Here is a 19822-nt window from a genome sequence, read left to right on the forward strand (position 1 = left end):
AGACATGCCCCAAATCCCTCCTCCCAAGACAGTCTATGTTTTGCAAATTGACAGCACTGATCATCAAAGGACTGAACCCACACAGTGGGAGTTCACTCCCCAGCTTGGCTACTTAGTGCTATAGCACTTCAAGGATGTTGTTGAAATATTTGTGCCTTAGTTACTTCATATCTAGAGGACACCACCTATAGCATCTACTACAGAAATTGTAGAACCATATGTACATTGTTTTATTTTAAGGTCTCCTAATAATACTATTGGAAAAGGCTAGGGAGCCACTGAATTCAATAAATGTCTATGACTTTTTAGTTATATTTTATACTTGAATATTCCAAATGACCAGAAATTTGAACTTAAATGGTTACTAAGGAATATGTTTAATCCCCCAAATCACATATCAGTAGCTATATACATAGAAGTTTCCAGTAAATATTAAAAAATTCAGGAATAGGCACTTTGATATTAAATAGAGAAATAAAGCTTCAGGACAAACAGGCCCAAATCAATGGCAAAACAGAGAGCTTCTATTGCCTTGCATGTTGTACTGTACAGTTCTTATGCTACCAATGCCTCCATCTTCCATGCACATACCTTTAATGGTCTGTAACTCATGTTATCACTGAGCTGCTCAATGACAACGAAGACCTATAGACTATATGACCACCTCCCATATAAAGACACCATTAAGACTGAGACTCATCTTGCCAAGGTAGCCAGGGCTAAAAACAAAGTCACCAACAGCTGGAAGAACTCCGAGCTTGCAAGTTATGTCCTTTTCTCTCAGAACTTTGCTTTCCATGTTGAAATAAGAGAAGGTCTACATATTATTCCCAGAAATTCTGTGCTTATTTTCACACAACCCATCACTGCTCTCAGACGAGAAGTTTGTCTTCCGGTTCCGGTTCCTAGAGTCTGCTCATGGGCATTTCTATTTCACCTCTGTCCTTGATCTTGTCAATCAACAAAACCTAGGGACCCTGCTCTGAGGACCTGAGGGCCTTTAAAGCCCATGAGGGTCTTCCTGATTCCTAACCTGGTCAGAAATGCCCAGGTCTGCAAGGAATATAGGACGTGCCTGTGAGAGCATTTTCACAAATGATTTGTCATGATAACTGTGATATAATCTCGTGAATTCAAATTTTGAATAGATTATTGGGAGGCAGAGAAACTCTGCATAGTGGAGAGTTTTGATAGGAAATGGGTCACTGTGGGTGCATCCTGGGGGGTTATATCTTGCACTGGTCCCTTCCTGCTACTGCTATGCTGTGCTCTTAGCCCTGGGGTGAATAGCTCCCACCATTAGCTCTCTGCATCACAACACTCTGCCTTATCATAGATCAAGATTCAACAAAGATGAGGACTACAGACTGAGATCCTGTAAGCCATGAGCTAAAGTAACCTTTCATCTCATCCTTTCAAGTTACTATGTCAGTCATCTTGCCACAGCAAGAAGGCAGCTAGTGACAGCTCAGACCACTCACACAGGACAATCAAAAAGAATGAGGCTGAAGTTTACACCAAAGCAGTTAAGGATTGGAGATGGAGACAGCTGGCTCCTCAAAGCCATTCCCCTGTAACAGTGCAGAGGACAAGTAGCAAGTTAGAAGAGTCACCACCACACATGATGTTTGATTGTGACCAATTTTATTTTCAACTACATTGTTGGGTACTTTATGGCAAGGCAGAGTTCATTCAACATTTAATTTTGCATATTCAAAAAATTCCCAAAGTTTATACAGAACATCTTTCCAATAGTAGTCAAGTTTAGAGATGATAGATACACACTGGCTACATGTTGAGCCAACAACTCTTCAGCTAAAGCAATGGACACAAACTTTGGAAACATTAAATTCTGAGTCCCCGTGTGTGTGTGTGTGTGTGTGTGTGTGTGTGTGTGTGTGTGTGTGTGTGTGTGTGTCCTTTATGTCAACAAGTTTCATGTATTTGTTGTTTTAGGCACAGCTACATTATAACTGATTTTATGTTCGCAATTTTTGGTATATGATTATGGAAGAGTTCTCAGAATTACCTATGAAAGCTACTCTATCTAAAACATAATGATTTAACACAGGCAACACATCCCATACGCACAATGTAGTTGATTTGTTCCAATCAGAGGTGGGATCATGGATGGCCCTCATCTAAGGACTGAAACAGAAGTTCAAAAGGACTTACAGCTTTGACACATCAAAGAGGTAATCATTTGTGACTATACTGTGTAGATAAAAGACTGCTCGTCTTCAATTACTTCATTTAACTAAAATGTTGAAAAACACTGACTCTTGGATTATAAAGCATTCCGTTAGCATTGCTGTTCGGTACCTTGTTTTATTTTTTTGGTATATCTGCATATTGCATCCAGAGTTACAAATTTCCCACAGTGCTTTCTGCCTCATTCAAGTATAATAAAAGTAGAAATCTATAGAAGCTCTCAGGCTAAACAAACTGTACATCATACAAAAAATTAATTTACAGTCAAAAAGTATTGGCAATGCCCTTTATAAGCTTCAACAAAGACTGATCACAAGGAGTGTCAGAATCTACGTACCTGGTTATCACATAAATACACCGTTTAGATTCACGTGGTACAAAGCAGAGTGGCTGTTAAATGTAGACACTCAGAATCAGCACTTTGTACCACACTGTTTCTGTTAAAGTAACAGTATTGTCTATACTAATCAAAAGTACATGATTTTTTTATTGCATATTTATTGTGGCTGAGGAAGTTAGTTATGATACAATAATACAATCTTCACAATTATTTTAAATAAACAAAACACTTCTGCTAACAATAGAAAGAATAATTTTTTTCTGAAATCACATAGAACATTGCTACATACAGTTTCAGGCAAATACTGAAAGACATGACCTTAAGGCATCTGCCAGAAAAAGCAGATGTGCGTATTTATATGAACTAAATTACGAAAGAAAAAATATTGCACCAAACTATATTTCAAAATAAAATGTTTCTGTCTCAATATACATAATTCCCTATTTCTTAATTAAATTATAACATCAACTGGCTGCCTTTCTAGACTTTGAAGCTTTAAGAAACGGACAGTGACAGCACTCTGGGCTGGACATGGAAAAACGCTCATAGAAAACCGGGTTTCCAAAAATGACTACCTACATCAAGAGATGCTTGGGGACAGACTACATTCCTGAATTTTTATTCTGATCTTCAAATATCGTCTCAGATTCAAGAATCACTGACACCAAACAGTGGGGTTCTCCTGAGAAAATTTTCTCGTGAAAGTGATGAACTTGTCCTGGCAATCTGAGTGGAAAATGAACGGCTGTTGATTCTAAGAATGCCCACAGTCATCTGCCACTGACCAGGAGTCTTTATGGACAACTGCTTCATGGGGACTCCTGAGTCACACCATTAGACATCAGCCTAGGATCCCAACAACACTGTCACTTATGGCTTCAACCAAAAAGATGAGGGCTGTTTTAGAAAATGCTGCTAACAAAATTTCTTTTTTTTAATGTAAAAACTGGACTCTCATCAACATGATGGAGCTCTAATCTATATATCCCCTAGGTTACTCCTGAACTGGGGAAGTAGCTGTCCATACTGAAAAGGGACATCATATCACGTGGATAGTCAAAGCTAGGACTCAGCCTTGCAGTGTCTCCAAATCTGTCCTTCAAAAGAGGAATCTTAGCAGCATTCTAGTAACTCACATAATTACCAGAAAAGTGAATGATTCTGTACTTAGAACATACTTATATAGAGCAGCTACTCCTAGAAGTGTCCTTGGTGTTGCTATTGAGCTAGTACCATTTAAGCAAGTACATTCTTACTCTATTTTATTATTATTACTTATTATTATTTCTGTTTTAACATCTACAATTCATTTCCCTTTTAATTGATTCCCCATGGCTGGATGGTTGTTTGCTTCCTCTCATACCCTTATATCCTTAGATATTATACCTGTCTCTTTGACTGGTACAAAAAGTCAATAAGTATTTTTCTCAATGAAGGAGTCATTCATTTTGAACTGGAAAAAATAATCAGGCTATAATCTGATTTATAATCTGATGTATAGGCTAAATTAGGTAATCACCAAGAAATGCCACTCAACATTTTCACTTTAACAAAACTGCAGCTCCTAAATTTATCCTTCAGTCTTCAGACACCTGACCCACCCCTGACCCATCATGGGTGTAAAGCCTAAGTGAAACTAAAGAGGAGTTGTGGCTTGGTTCAGAGGCATATAAAACTCAAGGTGCTGAAGCCAAATCAGGGACTTATTCAAGTCTCTTGTAGATGGGAAGCAGCTTCTCTGAAAAGCTTATTTGGGAGCTCCAGTTGGTTGGTGCTCAGTATGTAAAATGAGATCACAAGCAGAAAAGTTGACTTGGAATAGCAGGGAGCTCATAAATAGTTGGTTTGGTTTGGGCAAAGCAAAAATACTACTTTTGTTTATTTCAGAACTCAGTCTATTGCCCCTTATGTCTTACTGTAGACACCATTACACTGGGAGGCTGTGTTTAAAAGCTGACTTCCAATACTCAAGATTTTAATGGTGTGAAGCACCAATACTTGCTTCTAGTTTTCTGGACACTTTTCAAGAACAATGTGTACAATTTTGCCTTTTCTTCTTAACATAGAGTTAAGTTAAGAGTTACAGTAAGGCACAGATCACTTTAAAGTGTCTTAAGACATTATTTGTGAGTGGCTAAGTGTTTTCAAATAGCCTAGTGTTACAGTGGAGCATCTCATGGGTTGACTCAAAGCAGAGAACTAGGAATCTGCAGCCATGGGTTTATCACATGGGCTGGAAGCCAGTGTTCCATGCTGCGCTCAGGATTCTGTCATCCTTTAGACAATGAATTCTGAACGGAAAACAGAGACCTCACTTCAAAATTCATATTAGAGGCTCTGCATTCTGATCAGGAATTATGTAGGAATGCTTGCCCAGGAGTGGAATCACCACACTAACTTTTCTTCCTACTAAAACAGCTCTTCTGATATGTGGCTTTCCTCTTATTATTTATTTCAGGAAACTGGGATTAGTGAAGGACATATACAGGCAATATCTGAGAACCTTGAATCATATTATTGTGTAAAAAAAAAAAAACAAACAAAAAAACCCAAAAAAACAAAACGAAGGGTTACATATATCTTTTCATGAAGACCCTATCTTCCTAAGGACAAGCTCCATCTTCAACTACAAATGAGTGAATAATTACCTCATGTAAAACTATTTATAGTTTGAAATGCAGTTTTTAAATGACCTTCATAAATATTTTAAGCAGTTATGTTAAACAAATCTCCTAAAATTTTAGGTGAAATTATATTCCTGAAGTAAATACTTTAGCGTATGGCCTTGTTGAGGTTAAGTGGTTTTGCAACCATTTTTTTTCCCCCTAAAAAGGTCATGATTGGGGATGTATAGAATCGAGGCAGGGAAGGAACAAATAAACCATTCCAAACCACCAGTCTGGTGGGAGCAATCTACATATGTTTTCAGATGTGCTCCAAAGCTAAACAGTAACTGGGGGGAGGGGTAAATTCCATAGCAAATTACAAAGGATCTACTCTGATACTCCTCTGCCCTAAATAACTCTGCGCCTGCCCTTCCTTCCTTTCCTCCCTCCTTCCCTCCCTCCCATGCTCCCTCCCTCCCTTACTCCTGCCTGCAACAGAACAGAAGGTGTGGGGGAAACAAGCTTATAGTGGAGAAACCCAGCAGGTGTCAACACTACATGGAATATGCTTGCAGCACACACACACACCCTTTAAGACACTGTGAAAATGGCATTTTACTTCTATGATCTTCTCCCTCAAATCTACAATCCCAGTGTAATAATGAGAAAAATAGACAAATTCTAGGAGCTGGCCCCTGGGCAATACATCTGACCAATATACTTGAAATTTTCAAGGTCATAGAAGTCAAAAAAGTGAAGTGCCAGAGGGAAGAGGAACCCCAGCAGATATGGTAAGTGAATGTAATCTAGAACTCTGAGGGGATAATGGGACAGAAAGGGGACATTAGGGAAAAGCCAGAGTTCTGAATACCATGTAGACTATCAACATTGTGGCAAATGTAGCATACTAACATAGGATACTAACAATAGCAGAAACGGGCCAGGGTAGATGGGAATTTAGTACCATCTTTGCGCTTTTCTATAAATCTAGAGCATTTAAAATACAAAGTTAATTATTTAAGAAAGCAAACACAAGGTAAGGCTATGAGCATCTTCATGGCAAATAAGAATAGGACAACTGCTTATTTGTACTCTGCAGGGCATTTGGCTTTCTTGAGGTGGACCACAGTCACCATGGCATACAGAGACTAAGCATTGTCTGAGTGGCTTCTTTGTAAACAGAAGCTTTTAACTTCACATTGTAATTAAGCACTTCATATATTTCACTGAGTGAAAGGTAAATATACACATTTACATTGTTTGCAAAACATGGCTGCAGTGTCTTTATAAAAGGAAATTAGTTCCACTTAGAGAGCATTTAAGCTTGAAAAAATTGGTGAGCTTAATTCTGTGATAGAAAAAGGCATTATTGCTCTGAAAGACAAGATAACTCCTCTTTCAAGATTTGCATGTAGCATCACTCACGATCTGTATGCTTTACATAACTGGAAGATTAAGGCAATTAGTGGGTTAACAGTTTCATCCTATTTTTTTTTATCAGTTGTGACATCTTGATCAATTCATGCTCAACCAGATTAGTACAGTAACTACTGGTTAAATGTAGGGGCTACATATGCACACTTAGTTTAAATAAAAGGAACAGCATTAAGCACCAAATACTGGGAAAGCTTATGTTTAAAACACACTTTCAGCCTATATACAAATTAGTACCTGATTTAACAGCACAGTAGAATTCATTTTACAACAGAAAACCAACAGATAATATAGCTCCATGAGATGAACAGATGGGGAAACATTCCAAAGGGAAACAAACAGCAGTAAGAGTTTTCATTCCTATGAGTGATTCTGGTTACTGTACGCATCACAGGGAATAAATTCCACATGTCTCTGAAGAAGCCAAGAGGCAAGCGACTGACCCTTTACTAGTACCCTAAGTTTGGTTTTCACTTTTCTTTTCTTCTGAAATGTTTAGACCTTGTTGGAACTCACTTGACATGTGACACAATGACACTACTTCTTGGAGCAGTCCAGAGTCTTCTGAAGGCTCCTTATGTTCTTGCCCTGCTTTTTCCCAGGGAACAAAGGTAGACTGGCGGCTCCCAAGGCTGGGTAGCAGCAGATGCCCTGAAGCCTGACTTAGTGTTTCCCTCAGCTCTGCTTTTCCTTCACCCATTTGAGAAGCCTTGGGGGAGGCTGGCTGGGAACCCAGTCCTGAAGTAGAAGCTGGCTTGTCCACCACAGTGGTGCTACTCATACTGTCAGCACAGAGGGGCTTGTCACTGTTTTCCTCCTTCAGGGTGAACAGAGAGTCTGTCAGTGCACCAGAGGAAACCCTCTTCCTGGGGGATGGAGGGAGCTGCTTGCCATGGAGGGCGCTGTCGTCCTGCCCGAGATTCCACTCTCCTTGATCACCAGAAGCACATAGTAGGGTCAGGTTATTCTCACTGGGTGCATTGGACTTGTTCTGGGAAGGGAAATGAAAACTTCAGATACTTCTAATAAATTATGGCGATTCTTCAGCAACTTGATTTCTGCCTTGAAAGTGAGGCGCCTATGTTTTAGCCAGGAATGTGGGCACCACCTAGAGCAGGAGCACAGACTGAATTCTGACAGTTCTTGTCAGCTCCATGAACAGGGGACTGGGGTAGGGACATGACAAACCCTGGTTGCCATGTGTTTAAACTGTCACCTGTCACATTCAAACTGTGCACACAATTCACACTTCAGGTTCTCTGCAGGTGGAATGGGATCCCATTCAGGTACTGCTACCTCACGGTTTAAAAAATCCTTAATTCAGTATATTTAAAACTGCTTACTTTTAAAGTAAGAAAATAGGGGGAAAAGATTTTAACAGACATATTCATTACGGTTTTTCTTTAACTCTCTGGAATTTTTTTTTTAAGGCAGGAATATTTCACATAAAAAGTCTTTACAAGTATGAATATAAAATTAGATGGGAATGTGGCTGGAAAAGGGTGTCAACTAGTGGCACACACTAGGAAAGTGAGTGTGTGAATACTGTGGCAATTTTAGTAGCAGACAGAATTCATAAGATGAAACTGTTACCATAGTTGGAAGTTTGTGTACCTTCCTACCTAGAGGTTAAATGCTTCTATAAATTAAGATCAGGTGACCACAGTGAGGACAAGAGTGTTTTCATTTAACTCTGTAAGAGAAACTCAACTCACCGTAGGTTTGTAATCAATGTCATCCATGGATCTGAAGAAATCCAGGCTTTTTGCAGCTGCCAGCTTTCCTTGATCGGAGCTGTGTGTGCTCAGCGTATCCAGGATCTCCCCCAGCAAGTCCATCTCACCTGAGTAAGGAGCCTTCACTCCTGCTTCAACGGAGTCATCACTTTCATAGAAATAAGCAGATGTTTCCTCACCATCATCAGAAGATACCCTTGAAGGAGATACAAGGTGCAGCAGTAAGCATTTACCCACACAGGATGGGTCTGAACAGCTCACTGACTTCATTCATTCTGTGCTTCAGCAGAACAACAAAGTGAAGCATGTGTGTGTGTATGTGTGTGTGTGGGGGGGGGTTGCAAGCTTTTAATTCCAGCACTCTGGAGATAGTGTGGGCTACAGAGAGAAACCAAGAAAAGAAAAGGGAGAAGGAAGAGGTAGGGGGAAGGAAGGAAAAAAAGAGAGAAGAAAAGTGGAAAGGAGAGCAGAAAGGGAGGAAAAGAAAATGAAAAGAGTAAAGGAAGAAAAGGGAGGGTAGGAGAGGTTTGAGGACAGGGAGGGACAAAGAACAGAAATAGAAACTACAATGAGTCCATGGCCAAACTCTACACTTATGCAATATCTATTTCAAATACTGAAAAAACTTGGGCACATGCATTAAGAGCAAATAAATAAAGTCATTAACCAGAAGCCAGACTTTTCATCAGTCTCATTAGACTGAACACTTAAAAAGTTTGCAACATTCCAATTTTACTTTTCATATTTTATATGGTTTTCCTTTTTTTTGTCTTAGAAAAGAATAAATACTCTCTTATATAGAAAGGGTTATTTAATGTGAGAATTTTATTACTATAGATCTTTTTTTTTTTTTTTTTTTTGATTTTTTGAGGCAGGGTTTCTCTGTGTAGCTTTGGAGCCTATCCTGGCACTCGCTCTGGAGACCAGGCTGGCCTCAAACTCACAGAGATCCGCCTGCCTCTGCTGCCCGAATGCTGGGATTAAAGGTGTGTGCCACCAATGCCTGGCCGTACTATGGATCTTAAAATTGCTAAAAACTGAAGTTTATATAATTTCCCTATTTTTCATTAAGTAACAAAGTCCCACATTTCTCTCCTGTGATGGTGCTTTCACCTAAGCCTCTCCCTCAGCTCAGTTTGTTTCAAAATGACGGTTATCACCGTCCCTATGTCACCAGTTTCTTTCAGTGCTGGGTGAAAACTTGTGCTCACCTGTGTCACCAATTCCACTCCTTGAAAAACCTCTGTAGATAACTCTGCTTCCCAAGAACAAGATATTTCAAGTCTATCTTGCCTGGCCCTCTCCCAAGCTCCACTCTTCATGGTGATGCACAGAGTACCATTTCGGTTTGTCGATGACCATTGTGAGCAAGCAAAACCTGAAGTTTAGTAGAGCCTAAAGACCTGCCAGTGAACCATGCCACTCAATAGGACAACACAGTGCTGCCTGCCAGTGAGCCAGCCACACTACTAGATAGGGCCCCATAGTGCTGCCCTCCAGTGAACCATGCCATTAGACAGTACAACACAGTGCTGAACTCACTTGCTTGCTCGTTCAATGTCATCGTCATCATCGTATAGGGTACCATCAAGGCTCTTATGAGGCCTTCTCAAGTGTGCCTGGAAAGAAAAGTTGACAATAAATTGAGTTACTGATTTAAAATATGTATCTTTAATTATTTTAAAAGGACAGTGTGATTTCATAAGGAGTACTTATGAAAGAAATATGCTTTCAAAGTCTTGAATGTTATTCACTAACCTTTCAAATTAGAACAAGGAGAAATAGAGGCACAGTAGTATTTAAAAAAAGAGAAAAAAACTCAACACTTTCTAGCTTCTCAAATAATAACTGGGAATAGACACACCCATGAACACTTACAGTTTCTGATGCCAGCATATGTCTGATTTAGTATCAATCATACATCCACAACGCAATTATCATATAATCTTAAGAACTATCAAGAGTTGCCAATTTTATTACCTTCCCACATCCCCCACAAGTCATAAGTGTTTTAGAGCATGGTTTCAATTCTAAATGTATACATAAAACTCCAGGTGGTTTAGAATGCCACAAAATGTAGGCTCTGGTTCTGCCTGAATTTCCGCATTTCTGACAAATGCTTAGGTGATGTCAGTGCTGGATCTGAGGAACCTACTCTGAAGAACAAGATCTCCACAGTAGCAGTTTGTCATGTGTACCTAAAGATACTGTAGTACGTATCTATTAGGTGTTGTAAGATGTAAAATGTTTATGTAGACTGGTTGATTGTATGTACACGCATGCCTCAGTAAAAGTGGAAATCAGAGAACACCCTGTGGAACTGGTTCTGTCCTATCACCTAGGTTCTGGGAACTGAACTCAGATCATCAGGCTTGGCAGCGAGTGCCTTTAGCTGCTGAGCTGCCTTGCCAGGCCTAGCTATGCATGTTTAACAAGTACTTGTTTTTAAAGCTTTAGTCTATCTTATGAGTATGAATGTTTGTCTGTATATATATGCACCACTGCATGCCTGGTGCCTGCAGAAGTCAGAACTGAGTTATGGACTCTTGTGAGCCACCAAGAAGTTTTGGGGACACAAACCTGGATCTTTCACAAAAGCAGCAAGTGCTTTTACCTGCTGAACCACCTTTCCAGCTCAAAGATTTCTGTTTTATACAACCTAAAACTTAAGACATCTACAAACAAACAACTATTCTTTAATCCTTTACATTATACAGACCATATCCATATTTCCCCCTTTTATTTCCCGGGTCACAAAAGTCAGTGCTGGCTGTGGCTGTCACATCTCCAGTCTCCTGGAGGACTCTTATTTCCCCCACTGTCCTTTGTATCAGTTGTGCCTTAGAACATGTTATTTCACCTCAGTTCCTGAAGCTAGCAGTTCATGTGGCGGCTTAGAGTCCATTTCTGGCTAACTGCTGTTTGTTTCTGGCAAGCATAAGCCATGGTGGTGACGTGTATTTTCATAGTGCACATTGGTAGGCATGTCATGTCCAGTTTTGATAACTCTAAGACATGGCTTTGGGTGTGGCTGGCCTATCCACTCATTTCAAATTACCTCCTGACATTTGCACTCGATGGTCCATTCACCTATCATAGCCACTGACGGGTCCAGTTTTCATTAGGGGTTATGTAGTTACTATTTTATGGAGTATTCTTTTTTTTTTAATTTGTTAGTGGTTTATAAACAACTTTGCTATTTAGCACTATACCAGCATACAATGTAGACAAAAGGAAAAAAAAAAGGAGAGTGAGTTATTGATATGCTCTTTTTATCTTCAGAGTTAAGAGCTACTACCCCAGAGGACTCTAAAGGGATCACAACATAAGGTTAAGGTTATTTTTAATACTGTCATGCTTATACATATTTGGTACATGTCAACCCACCATAGTTTTTACTGGTATTCAAAATATCTCATCTTTGAATTTTGACTTAAAAAGTTCTAAGTTTTAAGATACACATCTTTATAGAGTCACAGGTTAAAATATACACTGTTGGGTTTTTCCTTAAAAATAATCTGGTACAGTGTGATTGGCCTTGAGCTCATCACTGCTGAAGCTATAAGAAGGACATCTGAGGACTCCCAAAATGTCCCTTCATTATTACAGATGTCTAAAACAATTGTAAACCATATGACCTTTGACCCATGTCTTTTCTGACATGACCTCAGAAAAGAACTTTGGATTCACCATGTGGACAATGAGAATCAAAGGCCGAAATTTGGTGTCATGGTTCTGAAAATCATGCACCATCCTTCTGGGTGGTGAACGGTACCTTGAATTTGCAAGCCTCGGCCACACCCCCTTAAGCAGGAACTTCTTTAATCTCTAGTCCTCAGTGGTTTCCATTTTGCATTATGAAATAAGTCTCTGGGTCTTCTAGCCCATCTGCTCACTCTTGGTGCCAATGTTCCTAAACAGCAGCACCAAGAGACACACACAGAGTAAGCCCTTGTGACTTGTATCTGACAGTAAATCCAGAGATGCCTGATAATTTGTCCAAGTCACATACATCATCCAAAACAGGAGCAGCAATCACAAAGGAAGTGACATCATCTTTTATGCTGCAGTTCCTGGTACACCAAAATACTTGAATTCTAGAGCGGCCATCCCTTGTACAATCTGTGTAATCCTTGAGTCCCATGACATGAACGTTAAAAGAAAATCTGAGTATATTTCACATTTCCTACCTAGACAGGACTCTATTAACTTCCATAGAGCTGTTACTAACTAGTGTACATTGCAAAAGTTATTCATAAAGAATTTTAGAAATATATGTAAAACTAATTAAGAACTGTTTTCCTTTTAGTGGCTGTTAACATATGTCTAATGAAGACACTATAGCCATTGCTGGTGTCTGCACTGTCAGCCCTCCTGCGCTTCTGAGTGTCTATGTGCTATCCTCTGGACTGGTTTTTGTCTCATCTCACGGGTACCTTCATTTCTGCATGGCTGGCCCTGCTCTCAACTTGAGACATGTGGGAAGACAGAACAGAAGAATTGCCTTCATCAGATTAGCCTGTGGGCACATTAGGAGGGGATCTTACTGCTAATTGATGCAGGAGGGCTTTGCCCACTGTGGGCAGTGCCACTGCTGGACAGGTGGACTTGGGCTGTTTAAGAAGGGTACCTGAATGCTGTGTAATATTACTTTAACTTGGCAAAGATATGTTCATTTGTTTATGTTGTGGAATATTGCTTTAACTATGTAAAGGTGTGCTGCATTTCTTTATGCTTCTATTGTTTAATTATGTAAAGAAGTGTTCCATTTGTTTCACCTTGCTTGCCCAAGGCACCTGATTGGGCTAATAAAGCTGAACAGCCAATAGCTAGGCAGGAGAGGGATAAGTGCATCTGATGGGTACAGAGAATAAGTAGGAGGAGGAATCTATGCTTGGGAGAAGATAATGAGGTAGGAAGAGAGGGAGATACCTGGGGCCAGTCAGCCAGCAGACCTGGGGTAAGACATACAAAATAAAAGACAGGTAAAAAAGTCCCAAGGCAAAGCACAGATGGAGAGAAACAGGTTAATTTAAGTTGTAAGAGTTAGTGGGACAAGCATAAGATAAGGCTGAGCATTCATAACTAATAAGAAGTCTCTGTGTCATCATGGGGGGGGGGCTAAGCCCTGCCTGGAATATGACAGACTTTGGAGATCCCCCATGGAGGGCCTCTCCCTCCATGGGGAGCAGAGGGGGGATGGGAGGGACTTGGGGGGCTGGTGGTGGGGCAGGGGAGTAGGGGAGGGAGAGGGAGCTGGGATTGAATTGTGAAGCAAGCTTGTTACTAATTTAAATAATAATAATAATAATTAAAAAAAGAAAAGAAGTCTCCGTTGTCATGATTTGGAAGCTGGTTGATGCCCCCCCCCAAAAAAAAAAGCCTGTTACAACTGACTGTCTACTTAGGAGCCAGCCTGGAGGCAGTATTCCTTTGGGATTCTGCTTATAGCATCTCCTAAGCTCATACCTTGGCTTCTCTCAGGATAGACTGTTACCTGTAAGTGGAAACAAACCTTGGCTCTCCAAGTTGTGTTTCGTTCAGCACAGAATCAACTGACTTCAAACTAGAACACTAATTAGCTCAATAAAATATGCCAGGATTTTATTCTTAATTATATAGACTTATCCTTTGGAGTATGCAGTTGATATTTCCTGAACAAATGAACATCTGTGTATATAATAGCAGGTAAGTTCTTTTCTTATTTAGGGTTACTACTGCTGTAGTGAAACACCATGATCAAAGCGAAAGGGTTTTATTTGGTTTATGCTTCCATATTTCTGTTCATTACTGATGGGAGTCAGGGCAGGAACCTGGAAGCAGGAGATGATACAAAGCCACAAAGGAGTGCTGCTTCCTGGTTTGTTCCTCCTGGCTTGCTCAGTCTGCTGTCTTAGAGCAATCAGGACCAGTAGCCCAGGGATGGCACCACCCACAATGGGCTGGCCCCCAATCAATCACTAATTAATAAATGCTTCACGGGCTTGTCTGCAGCTGATCTTATGGAGACATTCTCTTCACTCAAGTTCCCTCTTCTCAGATGAGTTTAGTGTGTCAGGCTGACATAAAATCATCCAGCACAGTTTTGTTGAGTATTTAACTGGCTGACACCGGTCTCTTCGTTGTTTATAAGGGGCATTATGTCCATTCACTTTCACTCTCTCAATGAGGATTAAAGAAATTCTGTGATATGTATTAGGCTACACGGTGGAGCATCACAATGAACAAGAACAAGGCTTGTGTCCTTGTGGATGTTAGTCTAGTAAATACAAACTAAACTAACTCTAACAATCACAGTGATCCGCATAAAAGGTTTGACTCAAATTAGCTTCTACTAAGCTATCAATGCCACGAAAGATCTTACTAGGAACTGATCTAATCTGAGAGCAAAAGGGATCCCTCCCCCCCCCCCGGCTGTGCTCTGAAAGGTCACAGCGGTTAAACAGATGATGAGAAGAGGCAAACAAAATAACACACCAAGTCCCTCCATTGGGACAACCAGGGGAAAGGTGAGAAAGTGCACCACAACTTCTGGTTTGCAGTCCTAAGACCTTGCTTTGGTACTCCACTGCTTTCTGGACCATTAAAACTTGCAGTTACCCTTTTGCTCACTAGGTGGCACACACATACTAAAAAGACAGCTAGATATATGGAACTCTTGGGGGTCACAGAGAGGCCCAATAACTTTAGTAGGGAAATATGGGAGATGAAAACATGGGCAAGGGAGGCAGGAAAGAACCAATGCTAGACTCAACAGTCCCCAATAATGTAGAGCAACAGAAAGCTCAAATATTTTCTGAGAACTTAGTAAAAGTTGGCACTGTACACTGGATCTTCAAGTTAAGGCAGCAGACACATCTGTTTTCTTTTAGTCCTTTGATTTTCTTCACCACATGAACACGCAGTAAGCACCAACTATATGCATTTTACTGCTTCCACTGTACATGTACTAGAGATGAAAAACTATTTTCCTCTACATGAGGAATATACCAACTGTAAGCAGAGCACTAGTCATTTTACAGTTACATACAGGTAAGCAATTAGCATCTCTCCTAGGATCCAAGTATTAGACAGGAAAGGTATCCCTTTGGGATATAAAACGGGGACTGGATGGCTTAGTGGTTAAGAGCATGTGTTGTTCTCACAGGGGATCAGAGTTCAGTTCCCAGTACCCATGTTGGGTGGCTCACAACTGCCAGTAATTCTACAGGCAACTGATGCCTCTGGCCTCCTTTCACAGACACAGACACATAATTAAAAACAGAAAAAAAGTAAATATCTCAGAAGGACTATAAAGCAGGCAAAGCTTCTATGGCTTAGAAACCAATTAAAAATGAGACTCTGAACTGAACATCACAAATCTTAATCAAACTACTGGATTCTGAACATATATAACTGTAAAATACCATTTGCTTCCAAGAAATTGTAAAGTACACATTTAGTGTATGTGAAAATTTGCCAAGTCAACACTCGTGACAAGGGTCACTTGCCATTCCCGGGAGAAAACGTTAAAATACTGAAAAAGAAAGTCCATCGGTATGGAGTGAAAACTCCTGGAGCTCAGCCTGTAGGTAGACACTGAATGAAATAAAGAAGACCTGTGAAGACAGGAAGTTTACAAGGAAGAAAACACGCAGGATGACACAGAGAAGGACTAAGTCACACAACCCCAGAACTGAATGTTTGAAGAGAACTCACACTTCGTCCATCTGTGACAGCATGGCAAAGGCCACTTTCTCAGCAATGCCTTTTGGAAAGCACCCAGACTGTCAAATGGCCCAAGCCAAGGAGCCTGATAAGCTTGCAGTTACCCTTGTAATCGCTAGATGGCAAGCAATTCGAAGAAGGCTAAATGCAGCTGGAGCTCAAATTCTTGTTGGGGGGATGGGGGAGTAAGGGCAGAAGATTTGGAGGGACAGGATGGCTATAAGCAGATGAAACAGAAAACAACTCGTTTGGCCTTCATGGAATTGAAATTCTGATAACATATTAACATTTCTGAGACAGACTCACTATGAAGATCAGATTGGCCTTGGCTTCACAGTCCTGTCTCTGCCTCCACAAGACTAAGGTTACAGGTGTGTGCCCACTTGCCTGGCTTACTGCATAGATCTTTTTTTAAAGCATGACCTACTCTTTTTTTAAAGACTTATTTGTATATGTACAAGTGTTTTGCTTGCATGTATGTATGTGCATTAGCTGTTGCCTGGTGCCTGAGATCAGATGAAGGCTTCTAATATCCTAGAACTAGTGTTACAGTGCTGTTAACTATTGTATAGTTGCTGAGAACAGAACCCAGGTCCTCTGCAAGAGCACAAAGTGTTCTAAACCATGAAGCCATCTCTCTAGCCCCTAAAATTAGATATAATTTATGATTCTGCCTCATTTTGGAGTTGAGGCAACCAAAATCCAGTAATACTGTTTTGCTGGCCCAAAGTTTATAGCTGACACTTGATATTATGTATTAAATCCATTTGTAGGATAAAAATGTCATAGCATGGAAATTATAACTGGAGTGCCTTGAACATGCACAGCAGTCTTATTATTTTGAAAGAGCTTTAAAACATTCTTAAAAATGTTTCCAATAGTAACTGAAGTACAGTCAAAGACTTACCAAAGGTTTGCTTCAGTGGTAGGAGTTTCACGTATCTTATTTCCTTGATAAGCTTACTTTACCAGAAAGTGTGCTGAACACTTTCCCATTTTGTGTATGAGAAGAGCAAATGCTAGCAAGTAGTGACTTGGTAAGTTGTGGAATCAGAAAGGGACATGGCTAGGACTCTGTCCCGAGTACGTAGACGCCACAAAAATTCCTATTGTAACCATTCTGGGTGAGGGTATGCTGAGGTGCCCTGTGAGAGAGAAAGACCTCCTATAAATGACAGGTCTCAACCTCATTTCAAAGCAAGAACTGTGCCAGCAAGATGGAGACGCGAATGCTTCAAGAAGGCAGCCCACAGTGAGGCGGGAGATTAGCTCTAAGGCCTGAGGACTGAAGAGCCTTCTGTTGGTGCACTGGGGGACTGAAGGACTAACAAGACACATGCTTAGTGAGATCAAATGAATTGAGCTTAGGATGCCTGTTGTTGCCAGGTAAGAAGCCAAGGTCTCATGGGAGCATGACAGTGGCACTGAGAAGGGAGCACTGCGGGGCTGGGCAGCTGTGAAGACCTCGACAAGGTCCTGACAATACAAGGGTTCCTCCACCTGTCATCTGCAGTGATGGCACTCTGTCTGCTTTATGGACCTTGTTCTCTACATTTACTTGTCGCCTTCCGCATCCTTCACTCTAACAGCAGCGTTCCATCCTGTAACATTCCCATCTTACAGGCTTGAGACTGAGAATCTCATACTGTAACTCCTTTACTTCAAATTCTACTTCCAATCAGATGCAGAAAACTTAGGGAGAATGCCACCCCCACCCTAACAATGACAAAGACTACATACACAACCTAAAAATTAAATAATTCCTTTAGACTCCTCGAAGGATTGACAGTAACGAAGTAAACTGAGCTTCACATATCAGAAGTCAAAGAACAAGGCAATGAGCTGCCATGAAAGGAGGTCAAGAGTTGCTGAAAGCTTAATAAATCATTAAGTAAAGGAAAAGGATGGGCTAACGTGTCAATTCAGGGTAGCTGGGAATCTCGACTGGGAAGGGAAGAGTGTCTGCAGTCCGGTTATTTCCCACACACACATTCCTGCAAGGGGAACGACAGTCCTCTGTTATCGCTCAGGACAGTAGAGAGGCAGCTACACCATGCAGCTGTTACATTCCCACACTTTTCTTTCATTTAAGAAAGCTAAAGTCTTCCCAAGACTCTTAGGGCGAGTGGAGAAGCATACGCTCTACCAGTGTGAAGGAGCCCACACTGACACCAAGCACACAAAAGTCAACCGCATGGGGAGAGAGACCTGGAAACTCCCTCTCCCCTCCCCCGGAAAAGAGATGAAATAAAGAAGCTAGTACACCACAGGAAAAGGAGGTGTGGGGCTCCAGTTTGCACAAGAATGTCCTCTATAGTCTCCTGTGTTGGCCAGGTGGCAGGTGCTTTGGGGTAGGTGCTGAAAATCTCAGTTGGTGAGGTTTGGCAGGAGGAAGTAAGTTAGCAGGGATGTGCCCCAGGAAGACAGGGCTTGTCTTTGGCACCTTTCTTACTCTAAAGCTTCAGGCCTGCCAGGAGCTGAGCAGCCTCTGCCAGACTCATTTACTGTCCTGATACTCTGCCGAATGTGAACCCAGATGTCTGAGACCGTGAGTTCAAATGAGCCTTTCCTGATTATTTTTTTCTTTGAGGTATCCATCACAAGGGCAAAGATGAACTAACAGAGCTGCTAAACAGCCCATATCAGAGGTACAGGGTCATATATGGCTTGCCTGAGACAGAAGCTGCATAAGAGCACAAAAGCTGCAAGGCTAGGACCAAGTGCATCCCTGGCCCCATGTGGCTCAGGTGGACAAGGAATATGGAAAGCTTAGGATGATTCAGGAAACTGAGAGAACCTAGAACTTTCTCCAGAAGTATTATACCAAACACAAGATAATCACATCCTACTGATACAGTTATCGACAACAAAATCCAACTCCAGCTCAAATTCAGATTGACATATGCTCCTATAATAATACCATTGCAAAAGAAAAAGCATGCTCAATTCTAGATGCAAATACTAATGCGCTCTGCACATGAAGCCTTAATTACTATTAAAAATTATGAGACATTGGCCAGATAACAATGTATGAGTAAATGGGCAATAGGAATTTTTTAAAAGAGTCAAGTGAAACTGATAGAAAAAACCCAAAGCATTATGATATAATAGATGAAAAACAGTTCTGATAGACTCATTAGCAGATTCAACAAAGAAACAGTGCACTTTGAAACAGGTCACAAGAAACATTCACAGTTGAATAAAACACAGAAAGAATAAAGAACAAAACAAGTGAAATGAAAAAACATTAACAAGAAAATATGGTGTGGAATACCTAAGAGCTAAGCAATACTATCACATATCCAGTTCATTATGTTTCCAATACAAAATAGATATCCACCCCCCCTTTGGATTGTTACTATAAATAAAATGGGAAAGCATTACCTAATATGAAACTTACTGTAGTGAATACTGGAAGCAATGTGTATAACAAAACCCTAATTTTCATGATAATCTATAGAGGTGGCCACAGTTACCATCATTTAACAGCTCACCAGACTTAAGAGAGGTTAGAAAAGATGTTTATATTCCCAAACCATCCCTAGGGCAGAGCTGGTGTTCTTGTCTGTGTTTCTAGCCTGGGATCATTCCATTTCCAGAGAGTGAATAGGAAGACTGAATATAAAAGTCTGTGAAGGAATCTTTATGCACTTGTGCAGAATGGTCCTCGAGAAGCTCAAAGGAAGTAAGAGATCTTCAAAGCCAAACTGGCAGGTCTGACAATACAGAGGTTCTGAGGAGACATGGCCTTGAAGGCCATGAGGCAGCTTACATTGATGGGCAAGAGT

At 40.7% G+C, this 19822-nt stretch overlaps 1 protein-coding gene across 5 annotated transcripts in view; it reads right to left on the bottom strand.

Moving 5' to 3' along the window:
- Positions 1-19822, bottom strand: part of Dennd1b (DENN domain containing 1B) — a 226575-nt gene that overhangs the window by 14796 nt on the left and 191957 nt on the right. For 3 of the 5 annotated variants that reach the window (XM_035444911.1, XM_027417449.2, XM_035444913.1), the window contains 3 exons: positions 9870-9946; positions 8307-8523; positions 1734-7582 (listed from right to left, as the gene is read on the bottom strand). In XM_035444911.1, the coding sequence (XP_035300802.1) occupies positions 7049-7582; positions 8307-8523; positions 9870-9946 (828 nt within the window). In that variant the 3' untranslated portion in view covers positions 1734-7048. Of the gene's footprint in view, positions 1-1733; positions 7583-8306; positions 8524-9869; positions 9947-19822 lie in introns of those variants that run through there. The other 2 variants (XM_035444915.1, XM_035444914.1) reach the window with 1 other exon arrangement.

Source organism: Cricetulus griseus, chromosome 5, assembly GCF_003668045.3.
Source record: "Cricetulus griseus strain 17A/GY chromosome 5, alternate assembly CriGri-PICRH-1.0, whole genome shotgun sequence".
Taxonomy (NCBI): domain Eukaryota; kingdom Metazoa; phylum Chordata; class Mammalia; order Rodentia; family Cricetidae; genus Cricetulus; species Cricetulus griseus.